This window comes from Lissotriton vulgaris, chromosome 6, assembly GCF_964263255.1.
Source record: "Lissotriton vulgaris chromosome 6, aLisVul1.2, whole genome shotgun sequence".
Taxonomy (NCBI): Eukaryota; Metazoa; Chordata; class Amphibia; order Caudata; family Salamandridae; genus Lissotriton; species Lissotriton vulgaris.
Genome location: NC_141694.1, coordinates 892,185,681 through 892,213,452, shown reverse-complemented (window position 1 = coordinate 892,213,452; position 27,772 = coordinate 892,185,681). Strand labels below are relative to the sequence as shown.

At 42.8% G+C, this 27,772-nt stretch overlaps 1 protein-coding gene across 1 annotated transcript in view; it reads right to left on the bottom strand.

Annotated features, from left to right (window-relative positions):
- Positions 1-11,097: 11,097 nt before the first annotated feature.
- ANAPC1 (anaphase promoting complex subunit 1) overlaps positions 11,098-27,772 on the bottom strand; it is a 763,513-nt gene continuing 746,838 nt past the window's right edge. The window contains exons 44-47 of the mRNA XM_086926883.1: positions 26,602-26,697; positions 25,477-25,675; positions 21,053-21,187; positions 11,098-11,472 (exon numbers count right to left, since the gene is read on the bottom strand). Of these exons, the coding sequence (XP_086783009.1) occupies positions 11,357-11,472; positions 21,053-21,187; positions 25,477-25,675; positions 26,602-26,697 (546 nt within the window). The 3' untranslated portion in view covers positions 11,098-11,356. The remainder of the gene's footprint in view (positions 11,473-21,052; positions 21,188-25,476; positions 25,676-26,601; positions 26,698-27,772) is intronic.

The window sequence follows — 27,772 nt, the reverse complement described above, 5'->3', positions numbered from 1 at the left end:
TTCGGATCCGCCGACCTCGCCGAAACCCTGCACTTCTGCAGAGCCAGAACAGGTGGAAGAACCTTCTCCTACATTGCAGCCAAGACCTGGAACGAGCTCCCGCTCAACATCAGATGCGCCACCTCCCTCATCTTCAGGAAGAGGCTCAAGATCTGGCTTTTCGACTGATAGGGAGCGGCTCAAACCCCCCCTCCCCCCAGCACCTTAAGACATGCACTGGTGAGTAGCATGCTTACAATTCCCCTGATTGATTGATTGAGCGTGTCTGTCAAGCTGATCCCATTTCAACAGAGTATATGAAGGAATGCTACTGCCCGGAACACTGTAGGGAATCACCATGGTCCACCTCTGCCGGAGGAACTTCTGCTTTTATGCTCCGCCACACATTCCCCAAGAAGAGGGATGAAGGGCGAGAAGGGTTTCAAAACAGGAAAGTAGTTGCTACAGTAAAGTAAAAGGCTAGAAAAGGAAAACCTATTATCACATAATTAGGTTATTAAGAAGCCCATTTTGCCCGAGCCTATCCGCAAGAAGGTGAAATTGTGTTTCTGGGGTCAAAGATCCACAGATATAGTTTGTAAAGCAGTGCGAAGTGCCGGGGCATCAAAACTACGCACCTATAAGTGTCAGAAATTTGGAGCTTAAACATTGAGAAATGGTGTAACAGTCCTTTAGATAACCCCAACACAGTGAGAAGTAGTGCTGAGAGTCACAAAGCTAACCACTTCCACGCTGTAATAACAGCATCCAAGTATTAGAGACCCCGAACAGAACCTGGCCCCGTACTGCGTGAAGTTGTAAAGTTTGGAGCTATGTTGGGCCTAAAAGTAAACTGGACCAAATCAATTATATTCCAGCTAACCCCCAACACAGCTCAATTTGTCCCCGAATTCCCCTTGCAGTGGACGATGGAACCAGTGTGGTACCTGGGAATCAAAGTACACACAAATTCTGAGGTGGTACTGAGGGAAAACTTTGGGGTCGCATTAAGCAAACAGGCAGATGATGTGGAACGCTGGATACGTTTGCCTCTCTCTTTACTTGGCAGGGTCTCAATCATGAAGATGGTGGTGCTGCCCTGGTTCTTGTTTCTATTAGCTAACATCTCGATGGTCCTCCCCAGTTCGTTTTTCAGAATGCTCACATCTCTGCTACTCAGGCTGGCCTGGGCAGGGAAACATGCCCGGGTCAAGTGGACCATACTTACGCTCCCATGTCACATGGGGGGGGGAGGGGGACTAGGTGCGCTGGACCTTAATCTGTATTATAGGGTCGCACAAGGCTACATGGACCTGCTGATACACCACACATTCATATCGAGAAAGTAGTTGCAACACCGCTTCCTTTACCAGCGCTTTTATGCAACCCACCGGATCGAATATCACAACGATAGGAGAGATGTTTGAAGGGGGTGTTGCGAAAACATGGGATGAAGTGGCGACGCTGGAACAACATTTTACACGGCTTAATAGAGTTCAATTCCACAGAAGGAGGCAATCACTTAAGGAGATTCTGGGTAGTGACATGTCGGAGCCACCTGATGTGGCCGCTCTTACATATATGATAAAAACTGAATCAACTACACAACTGTATCTAAACTGTATAAACTGACCCAGAGCTACAGAGCAAACTATTACACTAAAGCTAGACTAGCCTGGCAGACAGATACAGGGAAAGACAAAGATGATAGTATCTTGAAATATTGCTGCGAGAGCATGAAACGGATATCACTAAACGGTCGCCATAGGCTTATTCCCTTTACATTTCCTAATAGAGGGCACTACACCCCTGAGAGATTGCATAGATATGGGTCGAGAGATTCCTCTGAATGCGAGCGGCGAGCGCTGTGTTGCTGGCCAGGCTGACTACTTCCACTTGGCCTGGGTGTGGCCATGGATAGCCAGCTTTTGGGTTTTGATTTTTAAGGCCCTAGGAGTAACACTAACTCCCGACCCTATGCTGGCTCTGCTGGGTTACTCCCTACACATCCCAAAATCTATCAGGAGGCTGGTCGACATGGGGCTGCTTATAGCTAGACCCCTGGTCGCGATCTGTAGGTCCTGAGGCCCACTGTGGTTAGCTGGTCGAGGGACATGATCTACTGCTGTACGCAAACTAAAAACTATAGTGAGCTCCTTCCCCCACATAATCGCCCAAAATGATTGGGGGAATTATACAGAACTTACCTGGCTAGCAAAGAGGAAAACACAGTGTCTGCGGATAACCCCCGTCCTCATGAGCAGGAACTGATTGGGCCGACAGATGAACAGATATAGATGCATTGGGCTGTAAGATACTTACCGGGACTCGTTTCTTTACAGGTTACGGTCTTGCTGGGATGGTGGGTGGCGAGGACACATGCCACTGGGGAAGTCTTTTTTGTGATACAAGTCTCTAAGAAGTTCCATAGGGGCCCAGGCCCCGTGATGTTTAATGTTATCATGTAAAATTACATGGTGTTACATTCAGAATACTTAATGGGCTGTCAGAAGGATTGTTATGCTTAAGGTCTTATAACGTAATGTTTCCGATTGGGATTATTTTGTATATTGTGTTCTGTAATAAAACTTAAATAAAATAAAAATAAATAAATAAAAACAGCATCCAAGTATTATCTAAAGTGGAGTAAAATAATGAGGTTACTGTTTGAATGGGTGTTAATTAATATGGGTATTTGTCTATCAAGGAAACTAGCTGCCTTCGAGGATCAGATATGTACGAACTAATCTGGAGTGGCAAAATTAACTGTGTTCTTTACTGAGTGCCAGACTGTCAAGTCTCAACATTCATCGGACTGGTAGTTTGCAAATCTTGAAGGGTGACGCAGGATGTACTGCAGCTGGCACCATGAGCGACTAAACCTCGTCATTGTTGATATAAGTTAAACAAATATTAGTGATCACTAATTAATTATTATTATTATTCTGAGCAATACGGTCAGCCATGCCAGGTGGTAAATTAAGTTACTTAGGATCCCATTGGTAAGTCGTTACAGTGGTCAAGGATTATCTTTAGGAGTCATCAACCTTGGATGGTGCATATTTTAGTAGTTATATATATTTTTTTTTTCAGGAAAGAACCTGAAGTTCCGAGACATGACATGCCTGTGATAGAGCTCGTGGAAAGACACCCGACCTTGTCCCTTTGCTCTACAGCAGGGTTCCCCAACGTTGGTCCTGGAGTGCCGGATCCATGTCAAATTTTTAGCATATCCCCATTTAGATAAATGTAGTTATCTTAAAAATCGGGCATGGATTTGGCCCCTTAGGACCGACTTTGGGGAACCCTGCCCTACAGGACATCGGCACTTTACACACGTAATATGCACAGTACACCCTGCCTTAGGGGCCCGATGTTTTCAAAGCTGAAACACGCCAATCCGAGTCTGCTACAATTTGAATGGCACCTCCCACTTCTTTCTTCAGCACGGCAGACTTGCACCTGCCACAGGTGAACTTCAAGCTTTTAAATGTGAGTTATGGTCAAAGTGTACTGTGTTTTAAGAGAAAACAGTTGACTGCCCAGTTCTAGTCAGCTGCTCATTTGAAAAAAATGAAACCGGTCAATCAGAGACTTTTACACCGCTCAGTTCCTGCCACTCCTCCTTTCTTCACGTCACAGGCTTACAGCTTCCGAAAGCAGACTTCGAGCTTTTGTAATTAAGAGAAGATCAAAAGTACAATGTGCTTAAGGATGAACAAGTTACTTACATTTGGTAATGCTTGTGCTAGTGGATGCAATATGTAACAACAGCTTCCATACCTTTAGAATATTCCCCAGAATCTAAATTGGATACAGACTTCTTTGTAGCACTGCTGGGTGTCTTCGTACTGGATGGAAAGTGACACAGCAGAGCCTCACTCAAGCGCCAATGCTGCACATCGATGCCAGTTTCTTTCTGGACTCTTTCAGCACGCTCAGAAAGAATATCAACAAATATCTATCAGGGTGCAGATCTCTAACTTGAGAACTTTTTAAATACTACAAAGAGGTCGTGCCACAAAACTGGGATGTGGGAGGGCAATGGTGAATTTGCGGTTAGGATATCCATCAGCAACAGCGAGTCCTAGGATAAGTAGCTTGTGCTTCTGATGGATAGTTCTAACTGCAGATTCCTCCTCTTTAGAATAGATACCAAAGCAGTACCTCCCAAGGTGGAGGGGGTCTGTGGGATGGACTCAAATTGAAAAGTCCGGCAGGAACGAACAACCAAAGTATCCTTCCCTGTCGGACCTGAATATCAAGGCAGTGGTGCTTTATGAATGTGTGTATCAACATCCAGGTTGCAGCCTCGCAGATATCAAGAAATGAAGAGCACAGTCTTCAGAGTGAGAAGACGCAACAAGCAGCTGTGCATCAGTTTGAAGGGTGAACACATGATAATTTAGGTCCCAATGAGCATATAAAAAGTTAAGTTCCCACTGGGGTATTACAAATGGCTTGGGAGGGAATGTGTGTCACACCTTTATTAAACTGAATTATACCAGTAGATTCAAACAAGGATGGCTGGTCTGGTAAATGGAAAAAGGCCAAAAGGGCTGACAAATAATCCATAATAGTACCCACTGCAAGGCCTTGCTGGGTCAAATACAAAACAAACAATAAAACATTTAACACCTTTGCATATAAAGTGTCGGTCTTAGAGACTCCACATCAGGCAACAATTATGTCCCAGCACTCGGCATAAAAGGACTTCATGGAAGGATACCTGGCGGCAAGGATGACATCCACCACTACAAGGGGCAGATCATATGCAGTCAACAGAGGCTGCTCAATCTCCACTCATGGAGGTGTGGGTTGCACAGGTTCCAGTGAAGAACCCTGCCTTGCTGCTGCGACAGAAGATCCTTCTGAAATGGAAGCTTGATTGGAGGGCAGATGCTTTCATACCAGAATTTCTGGGTACCACACTCTCCTGGGCCAGTCCGGAGGCACTAATATGACTTGGGCCCGGATGTTCCTTATTTTTTACAGAACTCGGGGCAAGAGAGGCGGGGTGGGAAGTCGTACAGGAGTCCTGCGTTACATTGCAGCTGGAATGCATCCCAGAGAGAGTCTCTGTGGAGAACTTTAATATGCAAAACTATTGACACAGCACGGTGTCGACGGCAATGAAAAGATCCAGGGTTTATTTCACTGCCAGAAGATGTCTTACACCACCTCGGGATGTAGATGCCCTTAGTGATCTGCCAGACGTCGTCTCCTGAAAAAGCCTGTGACGCTCCACCCAAATCCAGAAAGGCAGGGCCTCTTGAAACAGGACCACACTCTGCCCTGCTTGTTACAGCATTGCATGTCATTGGTGTTGTCTGTGAGAACTTGCACCTGAAGGGAAGGTAGGCAGGCATTCAATGCTAGACAAATGGCCTGCACCTCCAACAGACTAAAATGGAACTAGATTTATGATGGCAGCCAGATCCCTCTGATCTCTGCCTCCCCTGGGTGGCCAACCCAACCCACTGCAAAGCATACATCAACACTGCCAGCACTGGGTGGGGAATAGAGAGGGGTCTACTGATTGCCCAATTGCAGTCAATCAGCCACTACTGCTGAGCATCACAGCCTTCTCTGAAATCGGATTGGCATCTGCCAGGTTTCCTTGGTGCTGGGCTCACTTTAAATTTAGACTCAATTGCAGAGTTTGCATATGCCACCTGGCACAGTCAACAATGAGGATGCAGGAAGGTAAGAGGCCAAGAAGGCTCAGAACTACCCTCATCAAGATCCAGGAGTGAGGGTGAAAACAACTGGATTATAGCCCAAATAACCTGGACTTGTTGCAATGGCGGGGAAGGCCCTGAACAGTACTGTGTCTAAGACAGCTCCTTCCAAAGGAAGCCTCTGTGAAGGAGTCAGGCGCAGCCATGGCTCAGTGATTGAGAACCCCAATGCTGTTAATAGGTTGGCAGGATTCTGCCGTCCACAAGATGATTGTATGCTGATAATGGCAAGTGCTAAAGCAGTTTGGATGATGTTTCCGCAGGGGAGGGGGACTGGGAGGACTGATGCCCGTAATTACCTGCTCATTGCGTGCCAGATCCACGTCACTGGCCTTGAAAGGATTAGGGTGACTGCTGTTGGGGCTTGGATGACTGGTGTTGTCGGTAGAAACAGAATTCACTATACTGGTGAGGAAATGGTTTGACAGGAGGTGAAAGGCCCAGAAACTGCGGTATATTCCTACCCTCCTTGAAGCGTTCTACAGCAGTTTTCATGCTGAAAAGGCATAAGGCATTGAAAGACATATCCATAAGGGAAACCTATACATCTCCAGAGAAAACTGTCAAAAACCTCCATGCACGGCAACAGAGCATCACACTCGTGCCAACCGCTCACTCCAGACAATTAGTAGTATCAAGGCCAGCACGAATCACGCATTTGGTCGCTTCCTGAACATCTTGAATGTTTGTGTCAAGAAGGTCCTACGTTCTTCCAGGACTGCGGGCAAGATGTTGCTAGCAATGTCCCAGAAGGCGTGCGTATATCAGCCAAACAAACAGTACTGACAGATCTCAGTGCTAGACTGGCTGAAGAGAGCATTTGTTTCAAGAATGCCACAATCCTCTTTAACTCCATGTCTGGTGGCAGGTCGCAGAATATGAATAGGGGCTCGCCTTGCAGGTGGAAGCCTTGACCACTGGTCTCTCTGTAGTAGGATGTTTTGTAAGGAAATCAGGATCAAGGTGCATCAGTCAGTGGCATCTGGGCACCCTCCTATTCAAAGGTTGGCAAGAACAGACTTAGACCAAGTGCCCTCTAAGGTGTCATTGAAAGGAAGAAAGGGCTCAAATGAGGCTGACACAGGTTGCAAAATATATGTCAGGACATTTGTCTTGACTGAAACAGAAGGCAGTTGTAGGTCCAGAACTTTAGCTGATCACCACAGCAAAGGGAGCACTTTCTTTTCCTTTGGAAGTCCAAAAAGATGTGTTCAACCCTGCATTATGGGAAGTATCAAGTCCACTGGCCTCCTGTGAGTCCATGTAAAAACAGTCATATCACAATCAGGGGACAAATCATCCCCACCCCCACCCACCATGGTAATCTTTGAGTGATGGAACGCTGTGGTCCGAGCCAGACCCAAATAAACAATGGAGCGTATAAGTATACCTCTGCTGCATAGACAGATAGAATCAGACTCTGGTTGTATGGTGACACTGTGCTCTGTAGTGGATTTGGCAGGTGACTGCAATCTGGGTCAAGCTTGGTATGAGATACTGGAGCACACAATGGATTCTCCTTTGGCACTGGTAGTGTGGCAACACCCCACTGCCAGACCAGTACCCCAAAACTGGAACAGTATCACTGAATAAAATTGACTCAACACCCACAGACCCATAAACAGCAACAGTATCCCCAAAGCAATCAAGAAATTGAACAATTGGAATCCTTCCTGTGCCAAACACCTGGCTCCCCTAAAATACATCACTACAACAAGATACAGACCCCCAGGCCCGTTTGTACACTGAGAAACTCAACCTGATGAAACGCCACTGCAAACAACAGGAGCGCAAATAGAGAATGAGCCAGGACAAGGCCGACAGACGCTTAATCAAATCTACCCTAGGACGGTACCACCAAATGATCTGGACCAACAAATGAGCCACTCTGGTGGACCGCATCAACGATAGCACCAAGAAAGAAATCTTTGCCATTATGAAAGATTTACCTCACCATTGGCCACCTACAACCCGATCACTCCCTTGCAGGACCTTTGCAACAATCTCTCTCAATTCTTAAGCAACAAAATTACTGCCATTTACAGCAACTTTCACCAGCACCGGACTCAACAGATGTCGCCAAATGCATCCTGGTCTTATCCAGAGAATCAATGCTAACAACATAGGCCGTCAACTCTAGAAGTAATCGCCACCACAATGAAGTCCATCCACTAGGGAGCCCAATTGGACCCTTGCAACTACTGCATCTACCCCAGAGGACTGTAACCCATCAGTGCAATGCTCACACCCATTCTGAATGCCTCCACCTACTCCATTATCTTGTGTAATACTTAGAAACCTGCAACTATCCTCCCATTGCTGAATAATAATAATAATAATAATAATAATAATAATAATAATAATAATAATAAGATTCCACATTTGTAAAGCGCGAACCATCCCCCGTTAGGGTCTCTAGGCGCTGGGGGCCGTCGGGAAGATTAAGCAAGCTATTGCCCAGAGTCACATGGTGCTGGGCTAATCTGCCGCCGGCCCCGGGGATCGAACCGTGATCCCCAGATTCCGGAGTCAGTCACCCTGGCTGAGGCGCCACACCTCTCCCTCTGAAGAAACCCTCTGCTGACCCTTCAAGGCTCACCAACTATAGACCGATCTCCCTGCTACCATTCACGGACATGGTCTTCGAGAAAGACAGACATCTAATCAAATATCTTAATTACCACAAACTCCTCCACACCACTGTCTGGTTTCAGACCCAACCACAGCACGGACACGGTCTTCATTGCCTCCACAGCATTTGACACAGTCTCACACCATGCTCAGCGCAAACACCTAGCCACCATCAGAAACCAAAGGAAATGCACTCCAGTGTATTGGCTCCTTCTCAACTGGAAAGACAGTCAGTCAGCCTGGCACCGTACACTTCGTATGCCAGTGACGCATACATGATCCGTATTACCAGCATCAATGTCCTTTTTGTATGCCCATGACACAACTCATTCTCTTCCTAATGGACATGACACTCAGTACCCAGATCAAGTTAAATGCCTGCATGACTGAAATCACCCACTGGATAAAGACCAACCAACTAAAGCTGAACACCAACAAGACAGAATTAGTGACCTTGGGGAGGAGCACATAACGAACCTCAGGATAATCAACAGCAAACTCAACATGACCGCCCAAGTCAATGCCATCACCGTCTCATGCTGCCATACCCTGAAGATTGAGGAAGATTTTCAAACGGCTCCCAGAAAACCATCACAAATGCCCTAGTCACAAGCAAGCTGGACTAGGGGAACAACCTCTAAGCCTAGATCAACAACAAACTCACCATAAGTCTGCAGATCATTCAAAACTCGGCAGCCAGAATCACTCTGAACCTCCCACGCTGCACTCGCATTGCACCACACCTGAAGGAGTTTCATTGGCACCCCTTCACAAACAAGCACAATTCAAACTCTTCACCCAAACTTTCAGGGCACTATATAAGCCTTGCCCAGCATACCTCAACAATTACGTCTGCTTTCGCAAACCTTCCAGACACTTTTGATTGTCCGGATTCCAACTTGCATAAATCCCACACACACACACAAACCAGATAGAGTAGTCATGCCTTTTCCTACATAGAGGAATAACCTCCCTCTACACATAAGAGCCTCCTCCTGACTTTTTGAATTTTGCAAGGAGCTGAAGACATGGCTTTTTGAGTAATTCCACTAGGCCCTAGTTTCCTACCTGCTAAGTGCCTCTCGGGTGATAGTACGCTCTAAAACTCTGCATTACATAACACCTACATCGATCAAGGAGGTACAGACTCAGGGTGTGGAGCTGAAGGGAAGTCTGCACCAGAGCCAGTGCAGAAATCATTATGGGTCCGAGGGGTTCAGACAACACTGTGAGAGCCTATGGGAATCCTAGGGCCCTGGAAGCACATCAGAGGAAGCCAGAAGAGTGACAAAAATATGCTGCATGACCATTTTAAAGTGCTTGATCTACAGTGTCGCCTGCTACGCCTGGTCTGGGAAATTTGGGGAGCATAAGGAATTGGTTCTGCAATGTAGATTGGGAAGGAAACATTTGACCTTGTGACGCTCTTGCACCTTTTCTTTAGACAGAGACTGACTGGATGGGGACAAGTCCTGTTTCACCTTCTTCTGTTTTGTTTGAACTTGAACTTACCAGAGTATTCAACCGCAAAGACAACTTCTCACAGGAGCAACCTTGAAAGTAATAGCGGTCTGCACCCTAGGGTTGGAGTAGGACTTAGGGAGGCACACAGCTTCTTCTGGAGTTCGGCAACAGACAGCTAGCTTTGCTTCTTGGTCTCGGATAACCTATGGATGTATGACGGCGCACTCCATTCACGACTTGGAACCGTGCCACAAGCCCAAACACCAAAGACACACCGTATGTGACCGGCCTCGGTTTCCTGCAGTCACAGCATAGTTTGAAGTCTGTAGTTTTAGGAATCGTTCCTCTGCAAACTGGATTTAGTTTTGAGGAGTTGTTGAAAGAACGAGGAGAGTGGAAGCAGAGCTTTAGAACCACACACAAAGGCAAAGAAAGAACATAAGTGACATTGGTGCCCAAGAGAGGTACTTATATGCATATCAGCTCCGTCACTTCATGGGCTAATCAGAGTCAATGGGGAGACGCACAGTGCTTCTTAGAGGTACAGGAGCACTGCTAAGAAAATTTCCTGATACAGTCTGGCACCTGAAGAATATTCTTAAAGTGAGTAATCTGTGGTATGAAGTATCCATCAGAAAGAAGAGTTCCCTTATTTGAAGTTTGCTAGTGTAGTCGTATCTCTCTTCTTAGAACAAAAACTGCAGATTAGAGTTTTTCACTGCAGGCGCTGTGACTGGGAGAGACATAATGGCAAACACCACGATGGCACCTTCTCTCCCTTTAAAAAGAACGTGAAAGATAACCTAATTTACCTCATTTGTACTCCTCCAGGTAAGAATTTGTTCTTGCTGAGTGAGAACAAATAATCATGAGCACAGAAGAGAGACCATTCACATGAGCATGAACAGAACACACTCACATTTCTCTCTCTCTCACACCCATACCTGTAAAATGGTTATTATTCCATGGTTCAAAGGAAACAGAGACTCAACTTCGGTATTTGATACACTATAACCGATGTTGTTAAAAGATGCAAACTAAACTCTTCATAGGCACACTAACAATATAGTAAATTACAAGTAACAGAGCCAAAACAATTGTACAAATAGTTAAGTCAAATTACTTTCCCCCAATATATTTCTTAAGAGCATCAAATCTATTTAAATAGCAGTTGCAGTACATGGGTTGGGGATGTGGAAAAATGGTTCTGAGGAAACGTAGTTCCTTAACAATTATTTCAACATTATGTGTGTTGCATAATGACAACCGTTTGTCCAGCAAGTTTTATGTACAAAAGTAAAAGCTTTTATTTATGATTTTTTTCACAGTTGTATTTCTTACTCTTATGTCATCATACATGAAATATGCAAATAATTGCAGCAAGTAAAGACCATCTTCAAGCTTACACTGTAAGACATCTGACCATTACATCAAAAAGTTAATTTCATTTAACAGCCTCCTCTACTACATGTCATAGGTTTAGCAAAATAGATTGAGGTTGCATCTCTTGCTGTATCATAGTTCCTTCAAAGATGGAATCCTTAAAGCACCATGGCCTGTGGATTGCTAAGAAGCAGAGGCGCAAGGCGCAATAATGCTCGGACTGGCATCTTCATCTCTTTAAATTTCAAGAGCAGTTCAGAGAAAGTTTCAATGCCTATGAAACAGAGGGGAAAGAAATAACAGGAATGGATTCACAACAACGTTTGGTAAAATGATGATCAAGTATATGATGGAAACAATCATCTGAGCAGACTCCTTGTGTTACGGGATAAAGACCAACAAAGAGTTATTAAGGCCCTGATTACAAGTGAACTAATAACTTCTGATATGTGCTGTAACTTCTGTTACCGCACAAATAGCGATTATGGTGTACTGATGATGCATACCCACAGACAAAGAATATAAAAAGTTTGATAAATCAGGTCCTATCGCACCCGGTTCATACTGGTGCAAAAGAAATTGCATCCACTATATAAATTTTGCAGGCGAAACATGGTGATATTAATTTATGGAAAAAGACTTGTAAATCCGTAAACGTGTACATTTTGAGGCAGTAAGCACCAAGTTTGAATGTTTTGGGGGGGAAACTTGTAATAAGTGATTTAATATGGCATACAATACAATACAATAAATTATTGGGTGTTTGTTAATACTGTTGACAATACATTCACAAGTTTGGGCGTTTAATGAACTGCTGCTTATGCTTAATTCTTGCCAACGGTGATAATATGCTTTGTTGGAATGATTTTTTCTGTTTCAAATTGAAGACCCTTCGCAAATTTAAGGAGATTTTACACGGGAGTTCCGTGAGTTTGAAAGTATTTGTCTATCGCCACAGTCTGGGTACGCTTTAGGGTGCGTATACCAGAGTGGGATAGTTTTTGGTCCTGATGAATGCTGAGTGGAAGGTGCTCATTATAGCAGAAATATGTGAACCACGTTTGTTTAGATAGGACACTATGGTTCAAATGGACTCATCCATCTGGTGTCCGTTTTTTCACTTATGTTTTAATAATGGACGGCTATCCCTGTATTAAAATTGGTCTAGAGAACTGCTGTGTCTTCTTTTAAATCACACTATCACTTTCGGGCATTAATTCATAGGCCCTTTGAGAAAAAGAACCCGATGATGAAATTGGTCACCTTTGGTGAATGAGGGTTCATTTTTCAACTCACAGTTCTTCACACTAACTGTCTCTGTTCTCCATTTTTCCTTTCCCTTTTTTCCCCTTCATCAAAACTGAATGTGGGTTATAAGGGATTGGTCTTTTGGTTTTTTCTGAATTCCTGTCGCTCTTTAGTTGTTTGAAATAGTTTATCCAAGGGGCCTATGAGCGATCTTTTCAGCCCTTTCTCTTTTATTGTTTTGACTATGTTTGGCAGCGCACAGCTGCAAGAGTTTTTTTAGTGGTTTTCAAGTGCCATACCTGTACCGTTGCCATGGAAGATCAAGGCCTCTCCTACTCTAGGGAGGAGGCTGACATCATTTTAAATGATCCGTCTCTCTTTTCTGACCCTTTGGTCCCCCAAGCAATCTCACAAACCTCTGAGTGGGATAAATTGGGAGAACAAAAAAGAAGTCGCATACGTGCCATTTTGCATGGCACCATGCTCAAGGAATATTTAATGGATAACATGGCACCTAAAGCTTGCTAGTGACGAATGCACCACGAATTGTCTTGGACGACATTGTGTTCAGAAAAGAGTGGGCGCAGATCGCCTGGCATTGCACTCGAGACTGGGCAATATTGATTATAAAAACAGCTCTTCGCCTCTCAGAAGCTTTACTAATAGAGATCCAAGCCGCAGAAAATCACATCAAAACAACCATAACCAGCTATAAAAAGAAACTGGAGGAGTTTAATAGAGAGCTCAATGAGTACAAGGACTCTCTAGCGCAATCTAAGGTCCAAAAGTTCCAAAAAGACTTAAAGAGATGGTCCTATGTTAAAGTTTACCCATATGCGAGTCCAGACTATACTCCACCCAATCGAACAGACTATAACTCAGATACATCAGAAGATGCAAATTGGAGTGGGTCTAGTACTGGTAGTATAGGGAAGAAGCAGAGAGGTAGGGGCAGAAGAAACCAGAACATCCAACCCTGGTACCCATATCGACAACAAGGGGGTTTCCACCCCAATGCTTATCAACAGCCCCCTTTCCCTCCTATGGTGGGATGGAATCCACCTTTTGCACCACCCCCACAGTTCCATGGCAACATGTATCCACAGCATTTTTTAGGGAGAGGCTGGAGGGGCAGGGGCAGGAAGAGAGGGGCCAACCAGGTGAATTGGGATCCAACGGAGTCAGTAGGGAACAATACTAGGAGCAAAACCCTAGAACAGAGGGCAGGCCCCAGCAATCAGAGAGTTTGATCACTAATTTATCATCAGTACCCCTAAGTCCAGCGGAGACTTCCATTCTGGAAAAAGGTTTGGGGTTTATACCTACACCCCACCTTGACCGGTTCAAATTGAATTGCGAACTGATGGATTTTTTCTGCAAGCTCAGACTAAAGAGTTTTTTTGAACATCAATCTCAGGACAGTACTCAGGCTGTGAGTAGCGACACAGGCCTAAGATTAAAGTCGACTTTTACACCCCCCGCATATGGTACCACCTGAAATAATTGCGTTTGAACAGGCAGTATATAATGAAGTAGAGGCATTAGAAGAACCAACTCCCTATAAAAATCTGACAGCAGAAGAATACAAAGCCGTTCAATCGCTTCGAAATAAGACAGAAATAGTTATCAAAAGTGCGGACAAGGGGGGAGGTATTGTCATTCAGGATGCCTCAGCTTATGATCTGGAATGTAGGAGACTTCTTGATAATAGTACCAACTACGTGATCCTTAGAGAAGATCCTTCGCAGTCCCTGAAGGATGAGATTCTAGAACTAGCCACGACAGCAGAAAACGATGGGCTGATAAGCAAGCAAGAAGCTGATTTCCTGGCTATCTCGGAAGGTAAAATTCCATATTTTTATACCTTACCAAAAATGCATAAAAATCGCCATCCACCACCTGGGCGCTCCATAGTTTCGGGGATTGGTTCCCTTTTGGAACTGCTGTCCAAGTATTGCGATTTTTTCCTAAAACCATTGGTACAAGCCACGTGTACTTATATTAAGGACACTAAGAGCCTTCTAGGTTTGCTCCTCACAGTGGAAATACCGGACGAACCTTGATTCCTTGTCACATTAGACATAGAAAGCTTGTACACCTGCATTCCGCAGGATGCTACCATCAAAGTACTAGCTGATGTCCTGGAAAGATCGCCTTGGGATTACACCACCTACCGGACCTTTGTCATCGACTGCGCCACCTTGGCACTAAAACAGAATTATTTTGAGTATCAAGGCCAGATCTTTCTTCAAAAGACTGGTACATCTATGGGCAGCACATTCGCCCCAAGTATTGCGGGCTGTACGTTTACAACTTTGAGAGTACCCATATCCTTGGGGCGTCCAACCCTTACACATCCAATGTTATTCTTTGGCAAAGGTACATTGACGATGTGCTGCTTATTTGGAAGGGTTCAGAAGATAGCCTTTTGGCCTTTTTTGACTGGGTGAATACATGTGACCCCCATTTAATGTTCACCCATGAGTATTCTACAGACTCAATCGTTTTTCTAGATGTGACTATAACCAGGGTGATCACTTGCGAACAAAAACATACTACAAACCGACCAGCAAAAATAACCTTCTCCTTTTTGTCAAGCTTCCACCCGCGCTCCCTTAGGGAAAACCTTCCCTTCGGCCAATATTTGCGTATACGCAGGAATTGTAAGCAGCTGTCTGACTTTAAAACACAATCAGAGGGTCTGACGATGAAATTACAGAGAAGAGGCTATCCCAGTAACATCTTAAATAAGAGTTACAAAGAGCAAAAACCAACACAGAGAAGCGCTTTTGAAAGAGTACCCGAAGAATCCTGAAGCTAGTGCCCCTTTGACTTGCGTGACCACTTACAGCAATATCTCCAATGCTGTGAGTCGTTGTATAAGCAAACATTGGAAGATACTGTCGAGTAATAGGCATGATTGGCAGAAACCCCTGTTTTCATACAAGCGAGAAAGAAGTCTCGGAGATGCCCTCGTGCATACCCGTCCAAAAGAAGTAAATAAAGATACACATCAAAACGTTCTGAGAGCATGGGGCTTACAGCCAGTGATTGGCCACTTCCCTTGTGGAGGATGTAGTGTTTGCCACCTCACAACTAGTACCAAGACACTGGACCTCGAGCCTGGCAAACTCTGGCAACAGAGAAATCATACAAACTGCAATTCTAGTAATGTAGTTTATTTGATAATTTGCCCATGCGGTTTGAAATACGTGGGCATGACGACCAGGAAAGTAAAGCAGCACATCTGCGAACATCGCAGTAATATTAGGTCTCGCAAAAATACCACAAAACTGACTGGACTCTTTTTACAAGCTAACCATACTCCCAACGATATCAAATGGACCATCATTGAACAGCTGAGACAGGGTACAGAAGCCAGTCTATTTGAGAAGGAACAGCGGTGGATTTACCGCCTTTCCACCCATATTTCCGGTCTTAATTATGGTATTCCTTGGGGTTCAGTTTTAAGATGCTGAGAAGCCGTATTTAATATCCTGTCCTCTGGGTCGCACAACCTTTTCAGTGAAACTTTAGAGACATTTCATCTGATTTTTGGGTTACCTGAATGCTGCCATGCCAACTGCTGTGTGTGGCATATAGGCTTATTTTGCCAAGAATTACTTTTATAACCAACCCCCCGCATCTCCATTTCTGGGTGATGGGTGGGTGTGTCTCTATATTTATTTATATATATTAGCGGACTCCTTTGCTTTCTAACCAGCGCTGATCTAACGAGTGCTGATATTATCAGAGTGCATGGCAGTGCTTTGCCTTGCTCAGCATTTATGTAGTTATCTATAGAGAGAGGGAGGGTTGTCAATAAAGTTTCTTTACTCAAAAAAATAAGCGGACACAATATCCTTAATAGCCATGTAACACTCGTGCCTAATTAAAACTGTTTTTATAATGGAGCATTTGGCCGATCTGATAAAGTCCCTCTAAGTGTCCTCAATAAACATATTATGTTTCGTTTTGGGCCATTGCTTTTAACAAAGGGCTGATACGATAAAAACTACGGGCCCTTTAAGAAACTGAAGGAGGCTTCCGTCATGTGACGAACGACGTTACGTCTGATAACACTCAGCGTTACTCCACCTCAGCTCCATTCGGGCCGTGGATGTGAACGCTTAGGTTTCAAGCGGGTAGTCGTCCGGACTGAAGTAAGTGTTTATCACAGCGTTTTACATTCTTGGATGTGTTTCTCCCAGGTATATTACTGATATCTGGGATGAAAATAAGTAGATTAACGCTCTTTTTTCAAAAAACTATATTACTTTATGCCACTTTCCCTGAAATTCTCTCTTGTTTTACAGTAACTCTGGGCGTGAAGGTTGTCCCTGCCACGAGCCCAAGTTGCTTATACAATCTTTAGAGAATGTGAGTGGCTCTGTTCAATTTTTTTCAATTTTAACTTTATTGTTCTTGCATGGAGTATGGTATGGTTTTTGGCACTTGTTTATTTAATTTTCTGGTTACCGTACACTTAATTGGTTGACGGTTCAATTACTAAAGAGTAACATTTCGAGCCCTTCGCAATTCATGGGAGTGAGCGTCAATACGAATAAACATTTTGACATATTTTTAACGTTCACAATTCCTTGCAGTCTACAACCAAACACTGTTGGTTAAATGCTGGACGTCCTCTCAGGCATGGATTTTCATAATGATCCACTTAGGCATGGAATTTTGTGATGATACAGATTGGAGCATGTGTATTTTGTTTTCAGTAGTTGATACAATATGGAGAACTATATGTCTTTTTGAATAACCATTGTATGAACATTCAATTATTGGGTGTTTGTTAATACGGTTGACAATACATTCACAAGTTTGGGCGTTTAATGAACTGCTGCTTATGTTTAATACTTGCCAACGGTGATAATATAGCCTTATAGCCCACAGTAGAGGGCTATACCGGCTATTAAAGGCCCTCTCCAGCGTTAAAGGCCTCGAGCCGAAGGCGAGGGCCTTTAACAAGGGAGAGGGACTTTAATAGCGTTATAGCCCATCTACGAAGGGCTATAAGGCTATTAGAAGAAATCTGCCACTAGAGGACAGAATGTTCTAACAAAAAAAACAAAGCCTTTTGGAAGCGGGAGGGGATTGGAATCCCCTCAGGCTCCCTGAAGCCTTTATTCATAGCCAGAGCTATGAACAAAGAACCATTGGAATGTTGGAGCTCCAGGCTTATACCAGCCATTGTTATGAGAGGGTATTTGGTGGTAGTGTTTCTCAAGGAGAAAACGTCCACACATACAGGTAATACAGCTCTCAAAGCATATCTACGTGTGATGTCAATATATATAAATATATTTAAGTAAGGTGCAATGTTGTCCTGTTATACACCCACCAACAGGGGTGTCAAACTAGCAAAGATTGCTAATGTACAAACTAAGGAAAAAACAGGTCTATCATAGCACTCTCACATTTGTCAACTGTGAGCAGTGGAGGTTTCCCCGAGAAGATACTTCGAAGAAGAGACTTATCATGGTCCCTATACTAATTATGAAGCTATGAACTAATCTCCACGCAGCAAGACTAAAGAACCTACTAAATTCATAGGAATACTACCTAAATCTTGGACTGCGACATTGGATCACCACCCATTCCTTATTGTTACATTGGGTTGAGTAACCAGGACTGCAAGGATTATTCACCCCTGAAAATTCCAACTGGACTTATATTGAGTGTACTACTGTTGACCTCATCCATACTGATACCTGAAAATAAGATCCGTGTTATACACACACACATCTCATCATAACATCTATTGCCTTGAAAAAGTCTCGATGAGACGAAACATGTCGGCGGTGTGAGCTGGAATAACTTTTAATGTGTATTAAATAAAGAACTTGAAGCTTAACATCTTGTTTGGATCCGTATTTTGGAAATCTACTTTCTACAACTGAAATCTTCTTTACATTGAAGCTTTATTATTGATAACAATTTGTTTCTATTCAACTTTAGAATTTGTGAATGACAATAATTATTGTCTGAAATACTTAACAAATGTGAGAGTGCTATGATAGACCTGTTTTTTCCTTAGTTTATACCAGCCATTATAAGCCCAGAGCACTCCATTGTTTTCAATGGAACTCCCAACATTCCAATGTTCTAATATGCTTTGTTGGAATGATTTTTTCTGTTTTAGATTGAAGACCCTTAGCAAATTTAAGGAGATTCTACACAGGAGTTTCCGGAGTTTGAAAGTATCTTTCGGGCATTAATTCATAGGCCCTTTGAGAAAAAAAAAACAATGATGAAATCGGTCACCTACTTGTTTGGTGTATGAGGGTTCATTTTCCAACTCACAGTTCTTCACACTAACTGTCTCTGTTCTCCATTTTTCCTTTTCCTTTTTTCCCCTTCATCAAAACTGAATGTGGGTTATAAGGGATTGGTCTTTTGGTTTTACTGTATTCCTGTCGCTCTTTAGTTGTTTGAAATAGTTTATCCAAGGGTCCTAAGAGCGATCTTTTCAGCCCTTTCTCTCTTATTGTTTTGACTATACAATAAAGTGAGCACATACCAATGCCTGTTTTATCATGCTCAATAATTATTGCACATAAAACTGGGCCACTTGTAATGACAGCCTTAGTCTCACCAACTAACACTACAATAAGCATTGGCAAAGATAATAGGACTTGCCTATGTGAGAACTATTGGTCTTGCCAATGTGTTTTAGATAGGTTGTACACCAGTGTGGCTGCTGTTCAGCATGGCTAAAAGTTAGTGGCATAGAGAAGAGTGCCATGGAGAGTCATGTCATAAGTGGAATGGTGTAGAGTGTTGTTAATCGTAGTCACAGAGTGGAGCCCTGTGACGTAGAGTGGAGCAGAGGGACAGAGTGGCATGCAGTAGAGAGTTGTGGAGTGTCGCAGGGTGTCATGAAGTGTTGTGGAGTGACATGGAGTGGCACAGTGTATCGTAGAGTGGAGTGCTGTAGAGTAGAGTGCCATAAAGTGGAAGGGAGTAGAGTGGCATAGAGTGGAGTAGTGTTGTACAATGGAATGGCATAGGGTGGAGAGGAGGCGAGAGGAGTAGAGTGGAGTAACGCGGTGTAGCATAGAGTGGAGTGCCATAGAGTCAAGGGTCATTCAGGGGAGTTGAGTATCAGAATGAAGTGGAGTAGAGTGTCGTTGAGTGGTGTGTCACAGTGTGAGTGGCATAGAACGTAGTGGCGGGTTGTAAACTACAGTAGGGTGGAGTGGCGTTTCGCAGAGTGGAGTGTTAAAGAGTGGAGTGGAGTTCAGTGGATGACGTGTTTTATCATACAGTGGAGTGGCACAGAGTAGAATAGCGTAGTGTGGCATAGAATGGAGTTGCAGAGAAAGGAGTGAAGTAAAGTGGAGTGGCGTAGAGTGAAGTACTGTATAATAGAGTGCCAATTGCAACTTCCGCTATGGAACTCTCTATTTTTTAGGACAAAATTGTTTCCAATTTCAAAGCGAACCTATAGCATGGAGAGAAGACCAATAGTTAATAAGAGGACAGACACTAATAACTTATGTGAATTCTCTGAGATCACATTGGAAGAGTCTGAACCGGCTATTCTCACTGGATGACCCTTGATCCCCCACTAATCCTGGCCTCCATTATTAAGATGATTAATCCACTCACATAAATTACCAGTTGTATGCAAGACAAACTGTCGACTGCAGTATACTAGGTAGTTTAAGGAACAGAATCCCCTTGCATCTTACTCAACTGATGGCAAGCCATATTCTCCCCTTCTCAACAAATCATTTTCATACTTCCACCCATGAACTCACGTCAATTTGCCCTTTCACCCACCACTCATTCATCAAACTATGCACTCTTAACTTATGCATCGCACGTACACTTACCCGTTCAACCAGATACTCAGTCACACACGCCGATTCTTCCAACCATGGACTCGTTCTAAAATTCACCCACCAGTGCAACCAAAAGCACACCAATAAATGAATAAACACTTTTATTCATACGCATTACCTGTTAGCTTTGATTGATGCTTGATTTTGGTAGGATAAAGCATATGTTAAATGCCAGTTACCACTAACTGGATAGTGAAAACAGGTAGCTAGTGGTAAGAAATCAGTGTGCATTTGTTACAAATGGGAGAGGGAGTGTCGGAGAGGGAGGGATAGCAAGGGAAGGATATCAAGATAAAGAGAGAGAGCAAGAGAGCGCAAAAGTCAGTGTTTCCGTGCAACATTTGTAACAGAGTAAGGGACTTACAGTCTGAAACCAGTTGCAAAGTTCCTAAAGGATTTCCACGCTTCAAATACATTTTTGAGCAAGCTGTTCTTTCATTTGCAACACACGGATTAGATTGCACTGTGGTTGCTCTTTAAACTTGCCACACAATTAAAAAAGAATAACTTTTAAGCAGATTTTTCCTGCAAGGCGTAAAGTGTCCAGTGAGCTCTGTCCCTTCTCATCATAATGCCTGGCCACAAAGTAATGTGGGTATTTTTAGTACAGAGTCTCACAGGAAAGTCTGACCGCCCTACCATGTCCAAAGGAAATGTAGGTAGTGACTGGTTGTAAAAACGAAGACAGCAGAAGAGAGAACATGGCAATAGAAATGACAGGGGCACATCAATCAATTATAACATTACCTTCTAGGTTCCCTGCAGACAGCTTTCGGGCAGTAGGGACAGAATGGTAAACCAGGAAGCATGCCAGCATATTCAAACTGGGTTCGTCAGCAGGCTGACCACTCAAGTAGGAGTGCACGGATACGTCACCTCCAGCTACAGGAAGAAACCCAAGAAACAGCAAAATAACTACTTTATGTTCATTTACTGGAACTTTGAGTTCTTATGATACACTTGCACCAAAAAATATTTAGCAGAACAAATAAATTTCTATTTTAACAAAATAATTACAGGAAGTTGGAACTAACTGCTTTTCAACCTTGCACCAAACAAAGTAACACCTTAAAAAATTGACATCTCCTGGACCACTGTTCTCATCCTATGCGAATCAGTTACCACGTCAATTGTTGTGTTAGTAACCCATCAATGATTTGCGACTGCAATTGTGGTCTTAATCCATTTATAGATAGCTTTGGGCTCACAATTAGGAGGGGACGTCCCTTTCATGGCCCCTTCTGAATGAAATTCAGAATGGATTGCAAATCCCATTTGCGGGTCAGAAAAAAATTACCATCTCTCAAAATGGGCTTAGTACTTTTCACATACCATTTTTGCACTCACAAACCTTTTGATTTTGCAGATCACAGGGTTGGTGAATCTAAAAGTGCTTAGCACATTGGACCCCTGGATGTCCAATGTGAGTACAAATGGGATTGGTGTCGTAACAAGAGTACCCACATCACTTTCAGCCCAGTAGCCAATGACAGTCCATGACACAAATAAAAGATACAACAAGCTGTACTTGTTATAAAGATTGCCCAGTTTACGAGTTCTACAGGCTTGGAGAAAACGCTTGAGAGAGTTCTTTTTAATTGTATATGTGAAATGTTCTCTTTTTGTCAGGTTTATGAAATTGGTTTAATGGGACTAAAGATATTTGCATTTCCACCGTTGCCTCTATTTGCACATTTCCATCAATGCCTATATTTAGAAGCTCACTTTCTAACAGCAGATCCTGGAAAAAAAGATCCATTCCATGGACGTCGATTGGCCATAATGCCAGGGGTTGCATAAGTGACATCAATCACCCTTTGTCTTCTATGACATCACAGGTAGTGAAATCATGTGACCTGAAATGCAGGAGGTGAAGCCACAAGACAGTCATCCTAATACCAAAATTGACATCACTAAAGCCTAGTGTATACTTCAAAGAGAAAATGTGTTGCCAAATCCCAAGGAGATAAAGAGGAGATAAAAAAATTTAAAAAAAGAATAGCGGTCAGGTTTCAGTTTGATTTATATGGACCAGATATTGCATATGAACTATGTTATTGGGTTGCTTTATGCTTTAGCAGTGTTAATACATTCTGATTGATGATCACTTCTAAAGATTCATCACACGTAGGTAGGAAAGAGATGCCTGTTCCGTTAAAGAATGTTTTTTATCAAACATGGCAACAAATTGAATTTATTTGATTTGTTCCATTTTTTATTTGCATTGTACCAAGTGCACATTGCACTTAATGTGTTTATTTTTAACTAAAAGTTTAATCTCACATTGCAGAATGTAAGCTGTGCTTATCAGAACAATGTTCATGTTCTATTTTTGGCACTGCTTTGCCACATCTGAAGCTCTTCCAGAATAATACGATAATTTAGCAGTAAAATCGCTTCGCACAGTAGATGTATTCATAATTAATCAAGTCATGAAATTATTTCAAACATTTTTAATGCATATGTCAGAATGACAATTTCTAGTGTATCAATGTTCACACAATAGGAAAGTGTATGGTGCCCCAGAGAAAAAAGAAGAAACCACAGAAAGGGAGGAGCGAACACGCAGTGAGTGAAACACGCTGTGCATTTACTTGAAGCACACAACTACAGTCTACTTTAAGAGGAAGGAGTAGATGAGCCTATAGCTTAACTAAGCTCTTCTCAATCACTGAGTTTGTGTGCAGCTGGTTGTTGATGACGTTTCAATCCCTTTTGAAGTACAGAGGTCTCATCAGGGAAGCTCGGTATAAGGAACATCTATATGGTGAAATATAATAACTATTAGTAGTCAGTATTACTGATAATAACCATCATTGCTGGTCAGTATTAAGGATAGACTATTTGGCTGGGAAAGATTAGAAAGCATACATACCTCAGGATATACGAGTGGACACTAGCTTACATCCATGGTCCATGGAGATAACCTATGAAACTGCACTGTACACCAGTCAGGGGTAATGGTGTTGGAGGAGAGTGCATGTATAACAGCGGTATGCCGTAATAGCCAGAGAGCCTCATCTATGATAACAAACCAGTGAAACAATGGCTGAATAAATAGTTGATTTACGTAATGCTGGGTAAATGCGGGTGGCCTAATCAGGAAGGGACAAAACAATCATTAATAAGACGCCCAATGTATAAAACAATACAATGTAACAGGAAGTGGTTCCTTAACATACCATGGAGTTGTATGTTGTAACAGATGGATTCCCATGTAATCATTAAAGAATAGGTGCTGGTGTGTCACAACACAGGAAGACTGTGTGGCTTGTGAAGGATAATCCAAATGGTGCTCAACAGTAGTGAGCTGGCAGTGACATGTAAGAGAACAGGACCACGCGTTGAGAGTGTTGTCATGAGGACTGCTTGAGAGAACAGCAATAGAGGTCAAAACCCCAATAACAACCAACAGCACACAGTCAAAGATTGAGAAGATTTAATAAAGCCACAGGCTACCTACACCTTTAATTTCAAACAGACTGTAGTTGAGTGCTTCAAATAAACAAAGTTTGTTTCACTCACTAGGTGTTCACTCCATCCTTTCTATGGTTTCTTCTGTTTTTCATTGAGGGCACAATGCACTTTTTTATTGTGCAAACATTGATAATGCTGAAAATTTCTATCGACATATACATTAAAATTTGCGATTAGAATAATTGCATGGCTCAATTACATATACATACATGTATTATGCACAGAGATTTCACTACGAAATTGTCCTATTCTTCTAAGGTGCTCCAGGTGCACTACTGTACTATAAAATATATATAGACCCAGGTTCCCACTGGCTGGTGGGTTGCTCTTATTTGCTGTAACATGGGTACTTTGGAGGCTAGGGATGGCACCTATGATTCATAAATGATGTCTATTGTCTACACCGGCTGAATCCTGTACATGAACGTTCCGCAGAGAAGCACTGATGCTGACAATCAACAAATAGGACCACGTGAGGGCTTGGAAGTGCTGTGAAGATCGGTAAGCGTTAGCAAAGTGGTAGTTATGTGATCAATATTGTTGTGAGAAGTTTGGGGTTAAGTAGAGAGCTTCCAAACCATCACCGAAAGCAGACAGGGCAAATTTCTTCTAGATTGTACAGTACTGGTTACAGGGATTAGAAAACCAATTCATCACAGTCATGAGCACATGAAGGAGATGGATGGAGTAATGGAGTGGGAGAGCACTAAAAGAAAGTGATCAAAAGTCTGTTGGAGGCCTTAAGGAAATTAAAAATAGTGGATGCATAAGCATTCAGCAGGTCATACACCCATATTGCAAAGTCACCAGTAATAAAGCCCTGTTGATTGAACTTGTGACTCTTAGAGAAGTGCTAGAAATTTGAGGGAAAGTTAGTATTACCAACCCCCACCCCCCAGCCCGAGATAGGCAATCTCGAAACGAAATAGAGGATTTATTTTTGGGATTAGTCGTCAGGCTATGAACATTCTAAAGGACTAAAGGAAATACCTAGGGCAACGTGTAGAGGGGTGAAATACCAGCAACTGTGGCATGTGGAGGTGAGGTCTCCTCCAGTTTTGCTGATTTAATATCTGTTGAGGGTTTAGATCTTTCAAGGATGTGAGGACATGTGGCATTGTTGAGCTATGCTGCTGAAAGGGCCACACAATTAATATTTAGTTTGTTCATGAAGTAGTGTATGAGAGAAATGTTTCTCTAGATGTGATAATTTGTGAGTATACTTTGAAGTAGGGTTTTGTGAAGTTTCTGAATCCAAAACTATAATCAGCTCGAAACGCTAAGTCATCTGTTGTTGTTGAACTAATAGAGGTGTCACCACCCATCATGATGCAAGTCATGGAAACAAGCTCACAGGAGAGGTTAAAATGGTAGCCAGTTTAGGAGTAGAACCTAAAGGCGTTGAGGAACGAGAGATCTTAACAACCTAAGCAGTAGTTGGAAATGTAACCATGGAATCGGAAGGGGCATGGGAGAGGCGTGACTGTATTGGGAAACGGTATAAGTCAGAGTAGAAAGCTGAAGTAGAGGATTATGAGAGAGGGGGGAAAAAGCACTTGAGGGATATCAGGCAAAGAAAGAGAGCGAGAGTTAAATTGGAATACTCTAAAAGATGCTCTTGGCATGACATGCTATTGCAGCTTAGCATCATGTGTTTACAATATGGCAGTTCCATACAGAGAGGCTATAATCACCTTGCAGCCACTGGTCGAGAGCATTGTCGATGGTGCACTTCATCAACGGCAGAAGCTCGGAGTTCATAAGAAGGGCCCGGCTAGAGTTCTGATGCATCCTCTCTTGTAGGCTTCTTGAGTTGAAAAATTCTAAGACCAGCTTGATTTGCCACAGTTCAAAGGTCTCAGTTGTGGCTCTTCTTTCTATCCTTCTAACAGCCTGGAACAGACAAAATAAACAGTCACAAAATTGCATAGAGATGTAATAATGATAAATCTAATCTGAAGTGAATCCCTCTTGTTGGCCAGGACTAGGACATCCAAGTCATTACCTAAGGATGAACAATATTTTTTGTTGTGGTCCATGGGTATTGAACCAATAGATACAAGTTAAATTACACTTGTATTTGACTTGGAAAATGTACCTGCACGTTCCTTCGTATTTTTTATCTACTTATGAAAGTTGTTGCTTTATTGACATGGGGTTCTTTTCCACTGGGTTTTAGTTTTCCGAACAGTGTATCCTGCACATTAACCTAGCTCTAGGTGTTTGTGTAAATTTTGTGCTGGTAAATGAGGTCAGACTGATGCACTAAAATTGACCATTTCAAAACAGGATTTTCCATGTTTCCAGTCACAGCGCATCAACATTGCTTAAGGTTAAGATTAGGCCACTGACTTCTTTGTTTACACTGCCAACAAATGTGCCAGTTGAGCGTGCATCTTGAGTTTGCAGAAACAGTGGTCTAACACTCCAGAAACAGACTCTGGAACAAGCAAAAGAGAAATCAGAGACTATCTGAGGATGAGGGTGGTAGAGCCAAGAGTGCAATGAGTGTTAGGTGGCTGCAATTGATAATGGGGGTAATGTTTCGACAGAGAGAGAACAGAAGATGGTAATCAGAGGAGGAGGAAGTGAGAGTAAAAGAGGGTAAGCAAGAAGCGGGCAATAGATAAAAAGTGCCACAATTCCACATATCTGTTTACTAAATGCAATAGGAGATGCTGCCTATTTTTTAGTCAGTACTGATCATACAAACACATGACACCTCCTTCTGACAGACCGCATTGACGCTGTATCTTCAAAGGTCTCTGGTGACCAGTCAATCTGCAGAGCTGGATTTTCTTAAACAAATTCTGCCTCACCTGATCAATTGCTATGTAGGCCGGCAGCATTTCGGGATTTTCTCGTGTTACACACTCGTACAAAATAGAGGCAAAGAGATCCAGCATTTCTTGTTTCTGGTAAAGAGAGAAACATCAAGAAGTGTTCATTTAAATTGAAGGAAAATCTGAATTTGTTTTTTATCTTTTAACACTGAACAGAAAATATATTCCTGCGGCATTTAAAACAGGACTCCGCTTTCAGTACACAGTGCAACAAGCGGGGGAAGAAACACCACTTAGGTCAGTATGGCAACTCAAAAAGTATGAATCATGTATGAAGTTGTTTTGCATTCAGGGCAAGTTCTGCAGACACATTCATGTAGTGTACTTAGGCAAGAGTAGGCTTCAGGCAGAATAATGTGCTCACAACTGTGAGCTGTGCAACGAACTTCAACAGGCATCTTCATCAAGGGCACAACATAGGAACAGTCTTTACCTCCAGGCAGCCACAAGATTCAACAATGACACCCAGATTTACAGGTGTTGATAGCTCAGAGGAGTAGGTCTGCAGCTAAAAGCAGACACGGTTAAGATTTTGTTTTGTAAATATGGTAAATTAAAAGAAAAGGCTCAAAAATTCAAACTATCTTGACCACTACACTATGTTTATTCGAATTACTGCCCGTAGTAGAGTATCTCATTTCATCCTCATTTCCTAGTAGTGGATTCTCTTTCTTCCCTTGTTTTGCATACTCCTCAATAAAGTCATTCACGCTGAAGCTCTGCCCTTCTGCTCCATTACATTTAGAGCACTAGGTGTGCTTATTTGGGCATCTTAGCCTATTCGCTCTATCCTTTTGCCCATAAGGCTAGTGAGTAGTTAACTCTACCTATCATTCTCTATAAGACCTCTCTTGTGACACCAGTTTAGACTTGTAAGAGACAAAACTAGCCCTTGTGTAAAGCATCGCTCAAATTGTGGACACTTTCACCCCCTCTACAAAAAGGTAAAAATAGATCTCATAAATCCACGGTTTACTCTCTACTTCCAAAACCCAAAATGAACTGTTGCAGACTCAAAATCGCCCGGGCAGTTTTGGAAGTGACGGGATAAGATTTCCTTCATGTGCTGCTGCACAGGCCTGCGGCGCAGCGCGATACACTACGCATCTTGGTTCTATACTGCAGTCAGTGTGAACCGTGTACACTT